General features: G+C 46.5%; 1 protein-coding gene across 5 annotated transcripts in view; it reads left to right on the forward strand.

The window, feature by feature from the left end:
- The window catches only part of vit (vitrin), a 98,592-nt gene that overhangs the window by 39,065 nt on the left and 40,739 nt on the right, over positions 1-18,788 (forward strand). For 3 of the 5 annotated variants that reach the window (XM_064924499.1, XM_064924496.1, XM_064924498.1), the window contains exons 4-8: positions 555-711; positions 8,514-8,647; positions 9,065-9,142; positions 12,812-13,006; positions 15,979-16,026. In XM_064924499.1, the coding sequence (XP_064780571.1) occupies positions 555-711; positions 8,514-8,647; positions 9,065-9,142; positions 12,812-13,006; positions 15,979-16,026 (612 nt within the window). The remainder of the gene's footprint in view (positions 1-554; positions 712-8,513; positions 8,648-9,064; positions 9,143-12,811; positions 13,007-15,978; positions 16,027-18,788) is intronic. The other 2 variants (XM_064924497.1, XM_064924500.1) reach the window with 1 other exon arrangement.

Consider the following 18,788-nt stretch of genomic DNA (forward strand, 5'->3'; position numbering starts at 1 on the left):
TGATTCTCCTGTCATGTCCTGACCCCTCCCCTCCTCTATACTGATTCTCTCTGTCATGTCCTGACCCCTCCCCTCCTCTATACTGATTCTCCCTGTCATGTCCTGACCCCTCCCCTCCTCTATACTGATTCTCCCTGTCATGTCCTGACCCCTCCCCTCCTCTATACTGATTCTCTCTGTCCTGACCCCCTCCCTCCTCATACTGATTCTCCTGTCATGTCCTGACCCCTCCCCTCCTCTATACTGATTCTCTCTGTCATGTCCTGACCCCTCCCTCCTATACTCATACTGATACTGATTCTCTCTCTCCTGACCCCTCCCCTCCTCTATACTGATTCTTCCTGTCATGTCCTGACCCCTCCCCTCCTCTATACTGATTCTCCTCTATACCTGTCATGTCCTGACCCCTCCCCTCCTCTATACTGATTCTCTCTGTCATGTCCTGACCCCTCCCCTCCTCTATACTGATTCTCCCTGTCATGTCCTGACCCCTCCCCTCCTCTATACTGATTCTCTCTGTCATGTCCTGACCCCTCCCCTCCTCTCCTCTCCAGTGGTTCCAGCCATAGAGTGTGATGTCCGGGCGGGGAAGATCAACCTCCCAGAATTCATAGCTAAATGCCCGTCTGACTGTAAACAGACAAAAAGTCAGGTTTATGGGACAGGAGTCTTCGCTTCCATCTCCAGCATCTGTAACGCTGCCATACACAGGTCAGTACGCTGCCATACACAGGTCAGTACAACACCATACACAGGTCAGTACGCTGCCATACACAGGTCAGTACAACACCATACACAGGTCAGTACGCTGCCATACACAGGTCAGTACAACACCATACACAGGTCAGTACAACACCATACACAGGTCAGTACACTGTCAACACCATACACAGGTCAGTACGGGTTCACTACATACACACAACACCATACACAGGTCATACGTTCACTACAACACCATCCAGGTCAGTATGGGTTACACAGGTCAGTTCACTACAACACCATACACAGGTCAGTACGGGTTCACTACAACACCACCAGTACGGGTTCACTCAGTACAACACCATACACAGGTCAGTACGGGTTCACTACAACACCATACACAGGTTTCACTACAACACCATACACAGGTCAGTACGGGTTCACTACAACGCCATACACAGGTCAGTACGGGTTCACTACAACGCCATACACAGGTTCAGTACAACACCATACACAGGTCAGTACGGGTTCACTACAACGCCATACACAGGTCAGTACGGGTTCACTACAACACCATACACAGGTCAGTACGGGTTCACTACAACACCATACACAGGTCAGTACGGGTTCACTCAACACCATACACAGGTCAACACTACAACACCATACACAGGTCAGTACGGGTTCACTACAACACCATACACAGGTCAGTACGGGTTCACTACAACACCATACACAGGTCAGTACGGGTTCACTACAACACCATACACAGGTCAGTACAACACCATACACAGGTTCACAGGTCAGTACAACACCACTACACAGGTCAGTACGGGTTCACTACAACACCATACACAGGTCAGTACGGGTTCACTACAACACCATACACAGGTCAGTACGGGTTCACTACAACACCATACACAGGTCAGTACGGGTTCACTACAACACCATACACAGGTCAGTACGGGGTCACAGGTACAACACCATACACAGGTCAGTACGGGGGTTCACTACAACACCATACACAGGTCAGTACGGGTTCACTACAACACCATACACAGGTCAGTATGGGTTCACTACAACACCATACACAGGTCAGTACGGGTTCACTACAACACCATACACAGGTCAGTATGGGTTCACTACAACACCATACACAGGTCATACACACTACAACACCATACACAGGTCAGTACACAGGTCAGTCACTACAACAACCCATACACAGGTCAGTATGGGTTCACTACAACACCATACACAGGTCAGTACGGGTTCACTACAACACCATACACAGGTCACGGGTTCACTACAACACCATACACAGGTCAGTACGGGTTCACTACAACACCATACACAGGTCAGTACGGGTTCACTACAACACCATACACAGGTCAGTACGGGTTCACTACAACGCCATACACAGGTCAGTACGGGTTCACTACAACACCATACACAGGTCAGTACGGGTTCACTACAACACCATACACAGGTCAGTACGGGTTCACTAACAACATACACAGGTCAGTACACAGGTCAGTACGGGTTCACTACAACACCATACACAGGTCAGTATGGGTTCACTACAACACCATACACAGGTCAGTACGGGTTCACTACAACACCATACACAGGTCAGTACAACACCATACACAGGTCAGTACGGGTTCACTACAACACCATACACAGGTCAGTACGGGTTCACTACAACACCATACACAGGTCAGTACGGGTTCACTACAACACCATACACAGGTCAGGTTCACTACAACGTACGGGTTCACTACAACACCATACACAGGTCAGTACGGGTTCACTACAACACCATACACAGGTCAGTACGGGTTCACTACAACACCATACACAGGTCAGTACGGGTTCACTACAACACCATACACAGGTCAGTATGGGTTCACTACAACACCATACACAGGTCACACCAACACCATACACAGGTCAGTACGGGTTCACTACAACACCATACACAGGTCAGTATGGGTTCACAACACCATACACAGGTCAGTACACACTACAACACCATACACAGGTCAGTACGGGTTCACTACAACACCATACACAGGTCAGTACAACTACAACACCATACACAGGTCAGTACGGGTTCACTACAACACCATACACAGGTCAGTACGGGTTCACTACAACACCATACACAGGTCAGTACGGGTTCACTACAACACCATACACAGGTCAGTATGGGTTCACTACAACACCATACACAGGTCAGTACGGGTTCACTACAATACACAGGTCAGTACAACACCATACACAGGTCACTACAACACCATACACAGGTCAGTACGGGTTCACTACAACGCCATACACAGGTCAGTACGGGTTCACTACAACACCATACACAGGTCAGTACGGGTTCACTACAACACCATACACAGGTCAGTACGGGTTCACTACAACACCATACACAGGTCAGTACGGGTTCACTACAACACCATACACAGGTCAGTACGGGTTCACTACAACACCATACAACACAGGTCATACAACAGGTCATACACAGGTTCACTACAACACCATACACAGGTCAGTACGGGTTCACTCAACACCATACACAGGTCAGTACAACACCATACACAGGTCAGTACGCTGCCATACACAGGTCAGTACAACACCATACACAGGTCAGTACGCTGCCATACACAGGTCAGTACAACACCATACACAGGTCAGTACGGGTTCACTACAACACCATACACAGGTCAGTACAACACCATACACAGGTCAGTACGGGTTCACTACAACACCATACACAGGTCAGTACGGGTTCACTACAACACCATACACAGGTCAGTACAACACCATACACAGGTCAGTACAACACCATACACAGGTCAGTACGGGTTCACTACAACACCATACACAGGTCAGTACGGGTTCACTACAACACCATACACAGGTCAGTATGGGTTCACTACAACACCATACACAGGTCAGTACGGGTTCACTACAACACCATACACAGGTCAGTATGGGTTCACTACAACGCCATACACAGGTCAGTACGGGTTCACTACAACACCATACAAGTGGGTTCACTACACACCATACACAGGTCAGTACACTACACCATACACAGGTCAGTATGGGTTCACTACAACCCATACACAGTAGGGTTCACACCATACAGTACGGGTTCACTACAACACCATACACAGGTCAGTACGGGTTCACTACAACACCATACACAGGTCAGTACGGGTTCACTACAACACCATACACAGGTCAGTACGGGTTCACTACAACACCATACACAGGTCACTACAACACCATACACAGGTCAGTACGGGTTCACTACAACACCATACACAGGTCAGTACGGGTTCACTACAACACCATACACAGGTCAGTACGGGTTCACTACAACACCATACACAGGTCAGTACGGGTTCACTACAACACCATACACAGGTCAGTACGGGTTCACTACAACACCATACACAGGTCAGTACAACACCATACACAGGTCACTACAACACCATACACAGGTCACTACAACACCATACACAGGTCAGTACGGGTTCACTACAACACCATACACAGGTCAGTATGGGTTCACTACAACACCATACACAGGTCAGTACAACACCATACACAGGTCACTACAACACCATACACAGGTCAGTACGGGTTCACTACAACACCATACACAGGTCAGTACACTACAACACCATACACAGGTCAGTACGGGTTCACTACAACACCATACACAGGTCACTACAACACCATACACAGGTCAGTACGGGTTCACTACAACACCATACACAGGTCAGTACGGGTTCACTACAACGCCATACACAGGTCAGTACGGGTTCACTACAACACCATACACAGGTCAGTACGGGTTCACTACAACACCATACACAGGTCAGTACGGGTTCACTACAACACCATACACAGGTCAGTACGGGTTCACTACAACACCATACACAGGTCAGTACGGGTTCACTACAACACCATACACAGGTCAGTACGGGTTCACTACAACACCATACACAGGTCAGTACGGGTTCACTACAACACCATACACAGGTCACAGGTCAGTACACTACAACACCATACACAGGTCAGTACGGGTTCACTAACACCATACACAGGTCAGTACGGGTTCACTACAACACCATACACAGGTCAGTACGGGTTCACTACAACACCATACACAGGTCAGTACACAGGTCACTACAACACCATACACAGGTCAGTACGGGTTCACTACAACACCATACACAGGTCAGTACAGTACTTCACTACAACACCATACACAGGTCAGTACACTACAACACCATACACAGGTCAGTACGGGTTCACTACAACACCATACACAGGTCAGTACGGGTTCACTACAACACCATACACAGGTCAGTATGGGTTCACTACAACACCATACACAGGTCAGTACAACACCATACACAGGTCACTACAACACCATACACAGGTCAGTACGGGTTCACTACAACACCATACACAGGTCAGTATGGGTTCACTACAACACCATACACAGGTCAGTACGGGTTCACTACAACACCATACACAGGTCAGTACAACACCATACACAGGTCAGTTCACTACAACACCATACACAGGTCAGTACGGGTTCACTACAACAGGTCCATACACACCATACACAGGTCAGTACACAGGGTTCACTACAACACCATACACAGGTCAGTACGGGTTCACTACAACACCATACACAGGTCAGTACAACACTACAACACCATACACAGGTCAGTATGGGTTCACTACAACACCATACACAGGTCAGTACAACACCATACACAGGTCAGTACAACACCACTACAACACCATACACAGGTCAGTACGGGTTCACTACAACACCATACACAGGTCAGTACACTACAACACCATACACAGGTCAGTCACTACAACACCATACACAGGTCAGTACGGGTTCACTACAACACCATACACAGGTCAGTACGGGTTCACTACAACACCATACACAGGTCAGTATGGGTTCACTACAACACCATACACAGGTCAGTACGGGTTCACTACAACACCATACACAGGTCAGTACGGGTTCACACAACATACACAGGTACACAGGTCAGTACGGGTTCACTACAACACCATACACAGGTCAGTACGGGTTCACTACAACACCATACACAGGTCAGTACGGGTTCACTACAACACCATACACAGGTCAGTACACTACAACGGGTTCACTACAACACCATACACAGGTCAGTACGGGTTCACTACAACACCATACACAGGTCAGTACAACACCACTACAACACCATACACAGGTCAGTACAACACCCATACACAGGTCAGTACACTACAACCCATACACAGGTCAGTATTCACTACAACACCATACACAGTTCACTACAACGCCATACACAGGTCAGTACGGGTTCACTACAACGCCATACACAGGTCAGTACACAGGTCAGTTCACTACAACACCATACACAGGTCAGTACGGGTTCACTACAACCATACCATACACAGGGTCAGTACGGGTTCACTACAACACCATACACAGGTCAGTACGGGTTCACTACAACACCATACACAGGTCAGTACGGGTTCACTACAACACCATACACAGGTCAGTACGGGTTCACTACAACACCATACACAGGTCAGTACGGGTTCACTACAACACCATACACAGGTCAGTACGGGTTCACTACAACACCATACACAGGTCAGTATGGGTTCACTACAACACCATACACAGGTCAGTACGGGTTCACTACAACACCATACACAGGTCAGTACGGGTTCACTACAACACCATACACAGGTCAGTTCACTACAACACCATAGGTCACAGGTTCACTACAACACCATACACAGGTCAGTACGGGTTCACTACAACACCATACACAGGTCAGTACGGGTTCACTACAACACCATACACAGGTTCACTACAACACCATACACAGGTCACTACAACACCATACACAGGTCACGGGTTCACTACAACACCATACACAGGTCAGTATGGGTTCACTACAACACCATACACAGGTCAGTACGGGTTCACTACAACACCATACACAGGTTCACTACAACACCATACACAGGTCAGTACAACACCATACACAGGTCACTACAACACCATACACAGGTCAGTACGGGTTCACTACAACACCATACACAGGTCAGTACGGGTTCACTACAACACCATACACAGGTCAGTACGGGTTCACTACAACACCATACACAGGTCAGTACGGGTTCACTACAACACCATACACAGGTCAGTACGGGTTCACTACAACACCATACACAGGTCAGTACGGGTTACACAGGTCAGTACGGGTTCACTACAACACCATACACAGGTCAGTATGGGTTCACTACAACACCATACACAGGTCAGTACGGGTTCACTACAACACCATACACAGGTCAGTACAACACCATACACAGGTCAGTACGGGTTCACTACAACACCATACACAGGTCAGTACAACACCATACACAGGTCAGTATGGGTTCACTACAACACCATACACAGGTCAGTACGGGTTCACTACAACACCATACACAGGTCAGTACGGGTTCACTACAACACCATACACAGGTCAGTACGGGTTCACTACAACACCATACACAGGTCAGTACGGGTTCACTACAACACCATACACAGGTCAGTATGGGTTCACTACAACACCATACACAGGTCAGTACGGGTTCACTACAACACCATACACAGGTCAGTATGGGTTCACTACAACACCATACACAGGTCAGTACAACACCATACACAGGTCAGTACAACACCATACACAGGTCAGTACGGGTTCACTACAACACCATACACAGGTCAGTACAACACCATACACAGGTCAGTACGGGTTCACTACAACGCCATACACAGGTCAGTACGGGTTCACTACAACACCATACACAGGTCAGTACGGGTTCACTACAACACCATACACAGGTCAGTACAACACCATACACAGGTCAGTATGGGTTCACTACAACACCACAGGTCAGTACGGGTTCACTACAGGTCAGTACGGGTTCACTACAACACCATACACAGGTCAGTACGGGTTCACTACAACACCATACACAGGGTTCACTACAACGCCATACACAGGTCAGTATGGGTTCACTACAACACCATACACAGGTCAGTACGGGTTCACTACAACACCATACACAGGTCAGTACAACACCATACACAGGTCAGTACAACACCATACACAGGTCAGTATGGGTTCACTACAACACCATACACAGGTCAGTACAACACCATACACAGTTCAGTACGGGTTCACTACAACACCATACACAGGTCAGTATGGGTTCACTACAACACCATACACAGGTCACTATAACACCATACACAGGTCAGTACGGGTTCACTACAACACCATACACAGGTCAGTACGGGTTCACTACAACACCATACACAGGTCAGTATGGGTTCACTACAACACCATACACAGGTCAGTACAACACCATACACAGGTCAGTATGGGTTCACTACAACACCATACACAGGTCAGTACGGGTTCACTACAACACCATACACAGGTCAGTACGGGTTCACTACAACACCATACACAGGTCAGTACGGGTTCACTACAACACCATACACAGGTCAGTATGGGTTCACTACAACACCATACACAGGTCAGTACAGGACATGTTAAGTACTGTAGTATTCTTGCCCTAGCCTTCCTCTAATTCAAGTTTGTTGGGCATTGTTTGGACAGTGTGCAAGAGTTTTTAGAAGCTGCGGTTTATAGGAAATATGTGTGTGATGGTGTTATTTTTGTCTACAGCGGTGTCATCACTAACTCAGGGGGTAAAGTGATTGTTAGGAAGATGGCTGGACAGAACATCTATAAAGGCTCTAACTCCCACGGGCTCCGATCTCTGTCTCTGCCCAAGTGGAGAGAGTCCTTCGTTGTCTCAGGTAATCAATCAATTAACCAATCGATCTTAGCCTGGCTAACAAGGCAGGCTCCCGTAGCCTAGCTTAGCTCATGTAGCCTAGCTTAGCTCATGTAGCCTAGCTTAGCTCATGTAACCCAGCTTAGCTCATGTAGCCCAGCTTAGCTCATGTAGCCTAGCTTAGCTCATGTAGCCCAGCTTAGCTCATGTAGCCTAGCTTAGCTCATGTAGCCCAGCTTAGCTCATGTAGCCTAGCTTAGCTCATGTAGCCCAGCTTAGCTCATGTAGCCCAGCTTCGCTTGCTGTTGTACCACATGTTTTGCCAGGCTAGTGATTCCTTCTGATAACACAGTATAAACATTATCAGCCACTGTACGTACGACCTCCAATGTCTTTAGATGTTGCCTGATCCATTTCTGAATTGTTGTTGTTGTCTTAGTTGGTAAGCCTAAGAAAGGAGTCATCTATCCATCTTCTCTGGACTATATTCCCTCGAGACCTACCTACAGCAAATCAGGTGAGATGGACATTTTAATTAGGTAATGTACGTAAAAATGAGAAACATGGTTATGGAGCTGTTTTATGTGCAGTAGTTTGTCAATTCAAGTTAAACAAAATAACAGACCTGGTTGATAGGTGACATGCAGGTATAGAAAGAGGAACACCTGGTTGATAGGTGACATGCAGGTATAGAAAGAGGAACACCTGTTGATAGGTGACATGCAGGTAAAGACAGAGGAACACCTGGTTGATAGGTGACATGCAGGTATAGAAAGAGGAACACCTGGTTGATAGGTGACATGCAGGTATAGAAAGAGGAACACCTGGTTGATAGGAGACATGCAGGTATAGAAAGAGGAACACCTGGTTGATAGGTGACATGCAGGTATAGAAAGAGGAACACCTGGTTGATAGGAGACATGCAGGTATAGAAAGAGGAACACCTGGTTGATAGGTGACATGCAGGTATAGAAAGAGGAACACCTGGTTGATAGGAGACATGCAGGTATAGAAAGAGGAACACCTGGTTGATAGGAGACATGCAGGTATAGAAAGAGGAACACCTGGTTGATAGGAGACATGCAGGTATAGAAAGAGGAACACCTGTTGATAGGTGACATGCAGGTAAAGAAAGAGGAACACCTGGTTGATAGGAGACATGCAGGTATAGAAAGAGGAACACCTGGTTGATAGGTGACATGCAGGTAAAGAAAGAGGAACACCTGGTTGATAGGTGACATGCAGGTATAGAAAGAGGAACACCTGTTGATAGGTGACATGCAGGTATAGAAAGAGGAACACCTGGTTGATAGGTGACATGCAGGTATAGAAAGAGGAACACCTGGTTGATAGGTGACATGCAGGTAAAGAAAGAGGAACACCTGGTTGATAGGAGACATGCAGGTATAGAAAGAGGAACACCTGGTTGATAGGAGACATGCAGGTATAGAAAGAGGAACACCTGTTGATAGGTGACATGCAGGTAAAGAGAGAGGAACACCTGGTTGATAGGAGACATGCAGGTATAGAAAGAGGAACACCTGGTTGATAGGTGACATGCAGGTATAGAAAGAGGAACACCTGTTGATAGGTGACATGCAGGTAAAGACAGAGGAACACCTGGTTGATAGGTGACATGCAGGTATAGAAAGAGGAACACCTGGTTGATAGGTGACATGCAGGTAAAGAAAGAGGAACACCTGGTTGATAGGTGACATGCAGGTAAAGACAGAGGAACACCTGGTTGATAGGTGACATGCAGGTATAGAAAGAGGAACACCTGGTTGATAGGTGACATGCAGGTATAGAAAGAGGAACACCTGGTTGATAGGTGACATGCAGGTAAAGAAAGAGGAACACCTGGTTGATAGGTGACATGCAGGTATAGAAAGAGGAACACCTGTTGATAGGTGACATGCAGGTATAGAAAGAGGAACACCTGGTTGATAGGTGACATGCAGGTATAGAAAGAGGAACACCTGGTTGATAGGAGACATGCAGGTATAGAAAGAGGAACACCTGGTTGATAGGAGACATGCAGGTATAGAAAGAGGAACACCTGGTTGATAGGAGACATGCAGGTATAGAAAGAGGAACACCTGGTTGATAGGTGACATGCAGGTATAGAAAGAGGAACACCTGTTGATAGGTGACATGCAGGTAAAGAAAGAGGAACACCTGGTTGATAGGTGACATGCAGGTATAGAAAGAGGAACACCTGGTTGATAGGAGACATGGAGGTATAGAAAGAGGAACACCTGGTTGATAGGTGACATGCAGGTAAAGAAAGAGGAACACCTGGTTGATAGGTGACATGCAGGTATAGAAAGAGGAACACCTGGTTGATAGGTGACATGCAGGTATAGAAAGAGGAACACCTGGTTGTTAGGAGACATGCAGGTATAGAAAGAGGAACACCTGGTTGATAGGAGACATGCAGGTATAGAAAGAGGAACACCTGGTTGATAGGAGACATGCAGGTATAGAAAGAGGAACACCTGGTTGATAGGAGACATGCAGGTATAGAAAGAGGAACACCTGGTTGATAGGAGACATGCAGGTATAGAAAGAGGAACACCTGTTGATAGGTGACATGCAGGTAAAGAAAGAGGAACACCTGGTTGATAGGAGACATGCAGGTATAGAAAGAGGAACACCTGTTGATAGGTGACATGCAGGTAAAGAAAGAGGAACACCTGGTTGATAGGAGACATGCAGGTATAGAAAGAGGAACACCTGTTTATAGGTGACATGCAGGTAAAGAAAGAGGAACACCTGGTTGATAGGAGACATGCAGGTATAGAAAGAGGAACACCTGGTTGATAGGAGACATGCAGGTATAGAAAGAGGAACACCTGGTTGATAGGAGACATGCAGGTATAGAAAGAGGAACACCTGGTTGATAGGTGACATGCAGGTATAGAAAGAGGATCACCTGGTTGATAGGAGACATGCAGGTATAGAAAGAGGAACACCTGTTGATAGGTGACATGCAGGTAAAGAAAGAGGAACACCTGGTTGATAGGTGACATGCAGGTATATAACGAGGAACACCTGGTTGATAGGTGACATGCAGGTATAGAAAGAGGAACACCTGGTTGATAGGTGACATGCAGGTAAAGAAAGAGGAACACCTGTTTGATAGGAGACATGCAGGTATAGAAAGAGGAACACCTGTTGATAGGTGACATGCAGGTAAAGAAAGAGGAACACCTGGTTGATAGGTGACATGCAGGTATATAACGAGGAACACCTGGTTGATAGGTGACATGCAGGTATAGAAAGAGGAACACCTGGTTGATAGGTGACATGCAGGTAAAGAAAGAGGAACACCTGGTTGATAGGTGACATGCAGGTATATAACGAGGAACACCTGGTTGATAGGTGACATGCAGGTATAGAAAGAGGAACACCTGGTTGATAGGTGACATGCAGGTAAAGAAAGAGGAACACCTGGTTGATAGGTGACATGCAGGTAAAGAAAGAGGAACACCTGGTTGATAGGAGACATGCAGGTATAGAAAGAGGAACACCTGGTTGATAGGTGACATGCAGGTATAGAAAGAGGAACACCTGGTTGATAGGTGACATGCAGGTATAGAAAGAGGAACACCTGGTTGATAGGAGACATGCAGGTATAGAAAGAGGAACACCTGGTTGATAGGAGACATGCAGGTATAGAAAGAGGAACACCTGGTTGATAGGTGACATGCAGGTATAGAACGAGCAACACTTTTTCTCTCTCCCCTCCCCTCCTCCCTCTTTCCTCACTTCCCCTCCATCTCTCCTCTCCTCTCCTCTTCCCTCTCTCCCCTCCTCCCTCCCCCTCTCCCCTCTTCTCCTTATCTCTCTCTCCTCTCGTATCCTCTCCTCTCCTCTTCCCTCTCTTACCTCCCCTCCCCTCCTCACACTCTCCTCTCCTCTCGCTTACCTCCCCTCCCCTCCTCACACTCTCCTCTCCTCTTCCCTCTTACCTCCCCTCCTCTCTCCCCCTCTCCCTCCTCTCCTTATCTCTCTCCCCTCCCCTCCTCTCCTCCTTCCTCGTCTCCTCCCTCTTTCCTCTCTCCCCCACTCCCCTCTTCTCCTTATCTCTCTCTCCTCTCCTCTCCTTATCTCTCTCTCCTCTCCTCTTCCCTCTCTTACCTCCCCTCCCCTCCTCACACTCTCCTCTCCTCGTCTCTTTCAGGTCAGAAAGAGACCAAAGCCCCTGTGGTCACTACCGTAATGCCGGCTACAACGCCAGAACCCACCAGGACTACCACACCTCCACCCACTACGGTCACCACCACACCTCCACCCACTACCACCACAACCCTCCCACCCACCACCACTACTACAACAGCCAAGCCCCGCGCTGCTGTCCACAAAGCCAGGGATACAGGTGAGTCACACACACACTCAGAAACACAAACATTGTGCTTTCAGGTTTATTTATATACATTACATGTGATTTAATAAATCAAAATCAAATCAAATGTATTTATAGCGCCCTTCTTACATCAGCTGATATCTCAAAGTGCTGTACAGAAACCCAGCCTAAAACCCCAAACAGCAAGCAATGCAGGTGTAGAAGAACATTTGATTTGATTTGATGTACTTTTCTTCCAGATCAAATGTATGGCTCCATGTATGTTATGTGTATAGAGGAGTATTTACTGAGATACAGAGTGACATGACTGACTCCATCCTTCTCTGCATCCCCTGATTGGCTAACGTAAGAACTGATCCAGTAATGCCAATCCTGATTGGCTAATGTAAGAACTGATCCAGTAATGCCAATCCTGATTGGCTAATGTAAGAACTGATCCAGTAATGCCAATCCTGATTGGCTAATGTAAGAACTGATCCAGTAATGCCAATCCTGATTGGCTAATGTAAGAACTGATCCAGTAATGCCAATCCTGATTGGCTAATGTAAGAACTGATCCAGTAATGCCAATCCTGATTGGCTAATGTAAGAACTGATCCAGTAATGCCAATCCTGATTGGCTAATGTAAGAACTGATCCAGTAATGCCAATCCTGATTGGCTAATGTAAGAACTGATCCAGTAATGCCAATCCTGATTGGCTAATGTAAGAACTGATCCAGTAATGCCAATCCTGATTGGCTAATGTAAGAACTGATCCAGTAATACCAATCCTGATTGGCTAATGTAAGAACTGATCCAGTAATACCAATCCTGATTGGCTAATGTAAGAACTGATCCAGTAATACCAATCCTGATTGGCTAATGTAAGAACTGATCCAGTAATGCCAATCCTGATTGGCTAATGTAAGAACTGATCCAGTAATACCAATCCTGATTGGCTAATGTAAGAACTGATCCAGTAATACAAATCCTGATTGGCTAATGTAAGAACTGATCCAGTAATGCCAATTCTGATTGGCTAATGTAAGAACTGATCCAGTAATACAAATCCTGATTGGCTAATGTAAGATCTGATCCAGTAATGCCAATCCTGATTGGCTAATGTAAGAACTGATCCAGTAATACCAATCCTGATTGGCTAATGTAAGAACTGATCCAGTAATACAAATCCTGATTGGCTAATGTAAGAACTGATCCAGTAATGCCAATTCTGATTGGCTAATGTAAGAACTGATCCAGTAATACCAATCCTGATTGGCTAACGTAAGAACTGATCCAGTAATACCAATCCTGATTGGCTAATGTAAGAACTGATCCAGTAATGCCAATCATGATTGGCTAATGTAAGAACTTATCCAGTAATGCCAATCCTGATTGGCTAATGTAAGAACTGATCCAGTAATGCCAATCCTGATTGGCTAATGTAAGAACTGATCCAGTAATGCCAATCCTGATTGGCTAATGTAAGAACTGATCCAGTAATGCCAATCCTGATTGGCTAACGTAAGAACTGATCCAGTAATACCAATCCTGATTGGCTAATGTAAGAACTGATCCAGTAATGCCAATCCTGATTGGCTAATGTAAGAACTGATCCAGTAATGCCAATCCTGATTGGCTAACGTAAGAACTGATCCAGTAATGCCAATCCTGATTGGCTAACGTAAGAACTGATCCAGTAATACCAATCCTGATTGGCTAATGTAAGAACTGATCCAGTAATACCAATCCTGATTGGCTAATGTAAGAACTGATCCAGTAATGCCAATCCTGATTGGCTAACGTAAGAACTGATCCAGTAATACCAATCCTGATTGGCTAATGTAAGAACTGATCCAGTAATACCAATCCTGATTGGCTAACGTAAGAACTGATCCAGTAATGCCAATCCTGATTGGCTAATGTAAGAACTGATCCAGTAATGCCAATCCTGATTGGCTAACGTAAGAACTGATCCAGTAATACCAATCCTGATTGGCTAACGTAAGAACTGATCCAGTAATACCAATCCTGATTGGCTAACGTAAGAACTGATCCAGTAATGCCAATCCTGATTGGCTAATGTAAGAACTGATCCAGTAATGCCAATCCTGATTGGCTAATGTAAGAACTGATCCAGTAATACCAATCCTGATTGGCTAATGTAAGAACTGATCCAGTAATACCAATCCTGATTGGCTAATGTAAGAACTGATCCAGTAATGCCAATCCTGATTGGCTAACGTAAGAACTGATCCAGTAATACCAATCCTGATTGGCTAATGTAAGAACTGATCCAGTAATACCAATCCTGATTGGCTAACGTAAGAACTGATCCAGTAATGCCAATCCTGATTGGCTAATGTAAGAACTGATCCAGTAATGCCAATCCTGATTGGCTAATGTAATACCAATCCAACAGTTTAAGGACAGACGGTATGTCAGCTATCACCGTGGAGAATCCTTTACCTCGACCATCACGACCATGGATCATGTGCTGATTTGTACATCGTTGTGATGCCGTTTTGAAACCACATTAGATCAGTGACTGAGAGCTCCGTCTCCCCGTGATTCTCTGTTTAATATTTCATCTCGTCTAGATTTATCTCGTCACTCAAGTCAAATGAACACACAGTCACATGATGATTATTAGGCATTGATAAGAGACACCTGGCTACTTTAACTGCACATCACATGGGACAGGTATGTGGGGGATCTCCCTCCCCCTTTCTTTCTCTTTCCCTCACTCCCTCCTTTCATCTCTCTCTTTCTCCCCTTTCCTCCACCTTCCTACCTCCCCCTCTCTCTATCTCTCTCTCTCTCCCTGGGTTGACCATCTCTCTCTCTTTCTCCCCCTTCCTCCACCTTCCTACCTCCCCCTCTCTCTCTCTCTCTCTCTCTCTCCCTGGGTTGACCATCTCTCTCTTTCTCCCCCTTCCTCCACCTTCCTACCCCCCCTCTCTCTCTCTCCCTGGGTTGACCATCTCTATCGCTCTGATCCAGACAGCAGTCATCCGTACTTTGCGTCTGTAGCAGCAGCCTCCAGTGCAAGTAAGTCCAGCCAGATGGTCTGTGGGGGTCTATAGGTTGGTGATGGGTTGCTGCTATTTACTGTGGGGGTCTGTAGGTTGGTGATGGGTTACTGCTATTTACTGTGGGGGTCTGTAGGTTGGTGATGGGTTACTGCTATTTACTGTGGGGTCTATAGGTTGGTTGGTTATGGGTTGCTGCTATTTACTGTGGGGGTCTGTAGGTTGTTTGGTGATGGGTTACTGCTATTTACTGTGGGGGTCTATAGGTTGGTGATGGGTTACTGCTATTTACTGTGGGGGTCTATAGGTTGGTTATGGGTTGCTGCTATTTACTGTGGGGGTCTATAGGTTGGTTATGGGTTGCTGCTATTTACTGTGGGGGTCTATAGGTTGGTGATGGGTTGCTGCTATTTACTGTGGGGTCTATAGGTTGGTTGGTTATGGGTTGCTGCTATTTACTGTGGGGGTCTGTAGGTTGGTGATGGGTTACTGCTATTTACTGTGGGGGTCTGTAGGTTGGTGATGGGTTACTGCTATTTACTGTGGGGGTCTATAGGTTGGTTATGGGTTGCTGCTATTTACTGTGGGGGTCTATAGGTTGGTGATGGGTTGCTGCTATTTACTGTGGGGTCTATAGGTTGGTTGGTTATGGGTTGCTGCTATTTACTGTGGGGGTCTGTAGGTTGGTGATGGGTTACTGCTATTTACTGTGGGGGTCTATAGGTTGGTGATGGGTTACTGCTATTTACTGTGGGGGTCTGTAGGTTGGTGATGGGTTACTGCTATTTACTGTGGGGGTCTATAGATTGGTTATGGGTTGCTGCTATTTACTGTGGGGGTCTATAGGTTGGTGATGGGTTGCTGCTATTTACTGTGGGGGTCTGTAGGTTGGTGATGGGTTACTGCTATTTACTGTGGGGGTCTGTAGGTTGGTGATGGGTTACTGCTATTTACTGTGGGGGTCTATAGGTTGGTTATGGGTTGCTGCTATTTACTGTGGGGGTCTGTAGGTTGGTGATGGGTTACTGCTATTTACTGTGGGGGTCTGTAGGTTGGTGATGGGTTACTGCTATTTACTGTGGGGGTCTATAGGTTGGTGAAGGGTTACTGCTATTTACTGTGGGGGTCTGTAGGTTGGTGATGGGTTACTGCTATTTACTGTGGGGGTCTGTAGGTTGGTGATGGGTTACTGCTATTTACTGTGGGGGTCTATAGGTTGGTTATGGGTTGCTGCTATTTACTGTGGGGGTCTATAGGTTGGTGATGGGTTGCTGCTATTTACTGTGGGGTCTATAGGTTGGTTGGTTATGGGTTGCTGCTATTTACTGTGGGGGTCTGTAGGTTGGTGATGGGTTACTGCTATTTACTGTGGGGGTCTATAGGTTGGTGATGGGTTACTGCTATTTACTGTGGGGGTCTGTAGGTTGGTGATGGGTTACTGCTATTTACTGTGGGGGTCTATAGATTGGTTATGGGTTGCTGCTATTTACTGTGGGGGTCTATAGGTTGGTGATGGGTTGCTGCTATTTACTGTGGGGTCTATAGGTTGGTTGGTTATGGGTTGCTGCTATTTACTGTGGGGGTCTGTAGGTTGGTGATGGGTTACTGCTATTTACTGTGGGGGTCTGTAGGTTGGTTGGTGATGGGTTACTGCTATTTACTGTGGGGGTCTATAGGTTGGTGATGGGTTACTGCTATTTACTGTGGGGGTCTATAGGTTGGTTATGGGTTGCTGCTATTTACTGTGGGGTCTATAGGTTGGTGATGGGTTGCTGCTATTTACTGTGGGGGTCTGTAGGTTGGTGATGGGTTACTGCTATTTACTGTGGGGGTCTGTAGGTTGGTTGGTGATGGGTTACTGCTATTTACTGTGGGGGTCTATAGGTTGGTTATGGGTTGCTGCTATTTACTGTGGGGGTCTATAGGTTGGTGATGGGTTGCTGCTATTTACTGTGGGGTCTATAGGTTGGTTGGTTATGGGTTGCTGCTATTTACTCTGGGGGTCTGTAGGTTGGTGATGGGTTACTGCTATTTACTGTGGGGGTCTGTAGGTTGGTTGGTGATGGGTTACTGCTATTTACTGTGGGGGTCTGTAGGTTGGTTGGTGATGGGTTACTGCTATTTACTGTGGGGGTCTATAGGTTGGTGATGGGTTACTGCTATTTACTGTGGGGGTCTGTAGGTTGGTGATGGGTTACTGCTATTTACTGTGGGGGTCTATAGGTTGGTTATGGGTTGCTGCTATTTACTGTGGGGTCTATAGGTTGGTGATGGGTTGCTGCTATTTACTGTGGGGTCTATAGGTTGGTTGGTTATGGGTTGCTGCTGTTTACTGTGGGGGTCTGTAGGTTGGTGATGGGTTACTGCTATTTACTGTGGGGGTCTATAGGTTGGTGATGGGTTGCTGCTATTTACTGTGGGGGTCTATAGGTTGGTTGGTTATGGGTTGCTGCTGTTTACTGTGGGGGTCTATAGGTTGGTGATGGGTTGCTGCTATTTACTCTGGGGTCTATAGGTTGGTTATGGGTTGCTGCTATTTACTGTGGGGGTCTGTAGGTTGGTGATGGGTTACTGCTATTTACTGTGGGGGTCTATAGGTTGGTGATGGGTTACTGCTATTTACTGTGGGGGTCTATAGGTTGGTGATGGGTTGCTGCTATTTACTGTGGGGGTCTATAGGTTGGTTGGTTATGGGTTGCTGCTATTTACTGTGGGGTCTATAGGTTGGTTGGTTATGGGTTACTGCTATTTACTGTGGGGGTCTATAGGTTGGTTGGTTAT

This window comes from Oncorhynchus masou, chromosome 18 (assembly GCF_036934945.1).
Source record: "Oncorhynchus masou masou isolate Uvic2021 chromosome 18, UVic_Omas_1.1, whole genome shotgun sequence".
NCBI classification, from domain to species: domain Eukaryota; kingdom Metazoa; phylum Chordata; class Actinopteri; order Salmoniformes; family Salmonidae; genus Oncorhynchus; species Oncorhynchus masou.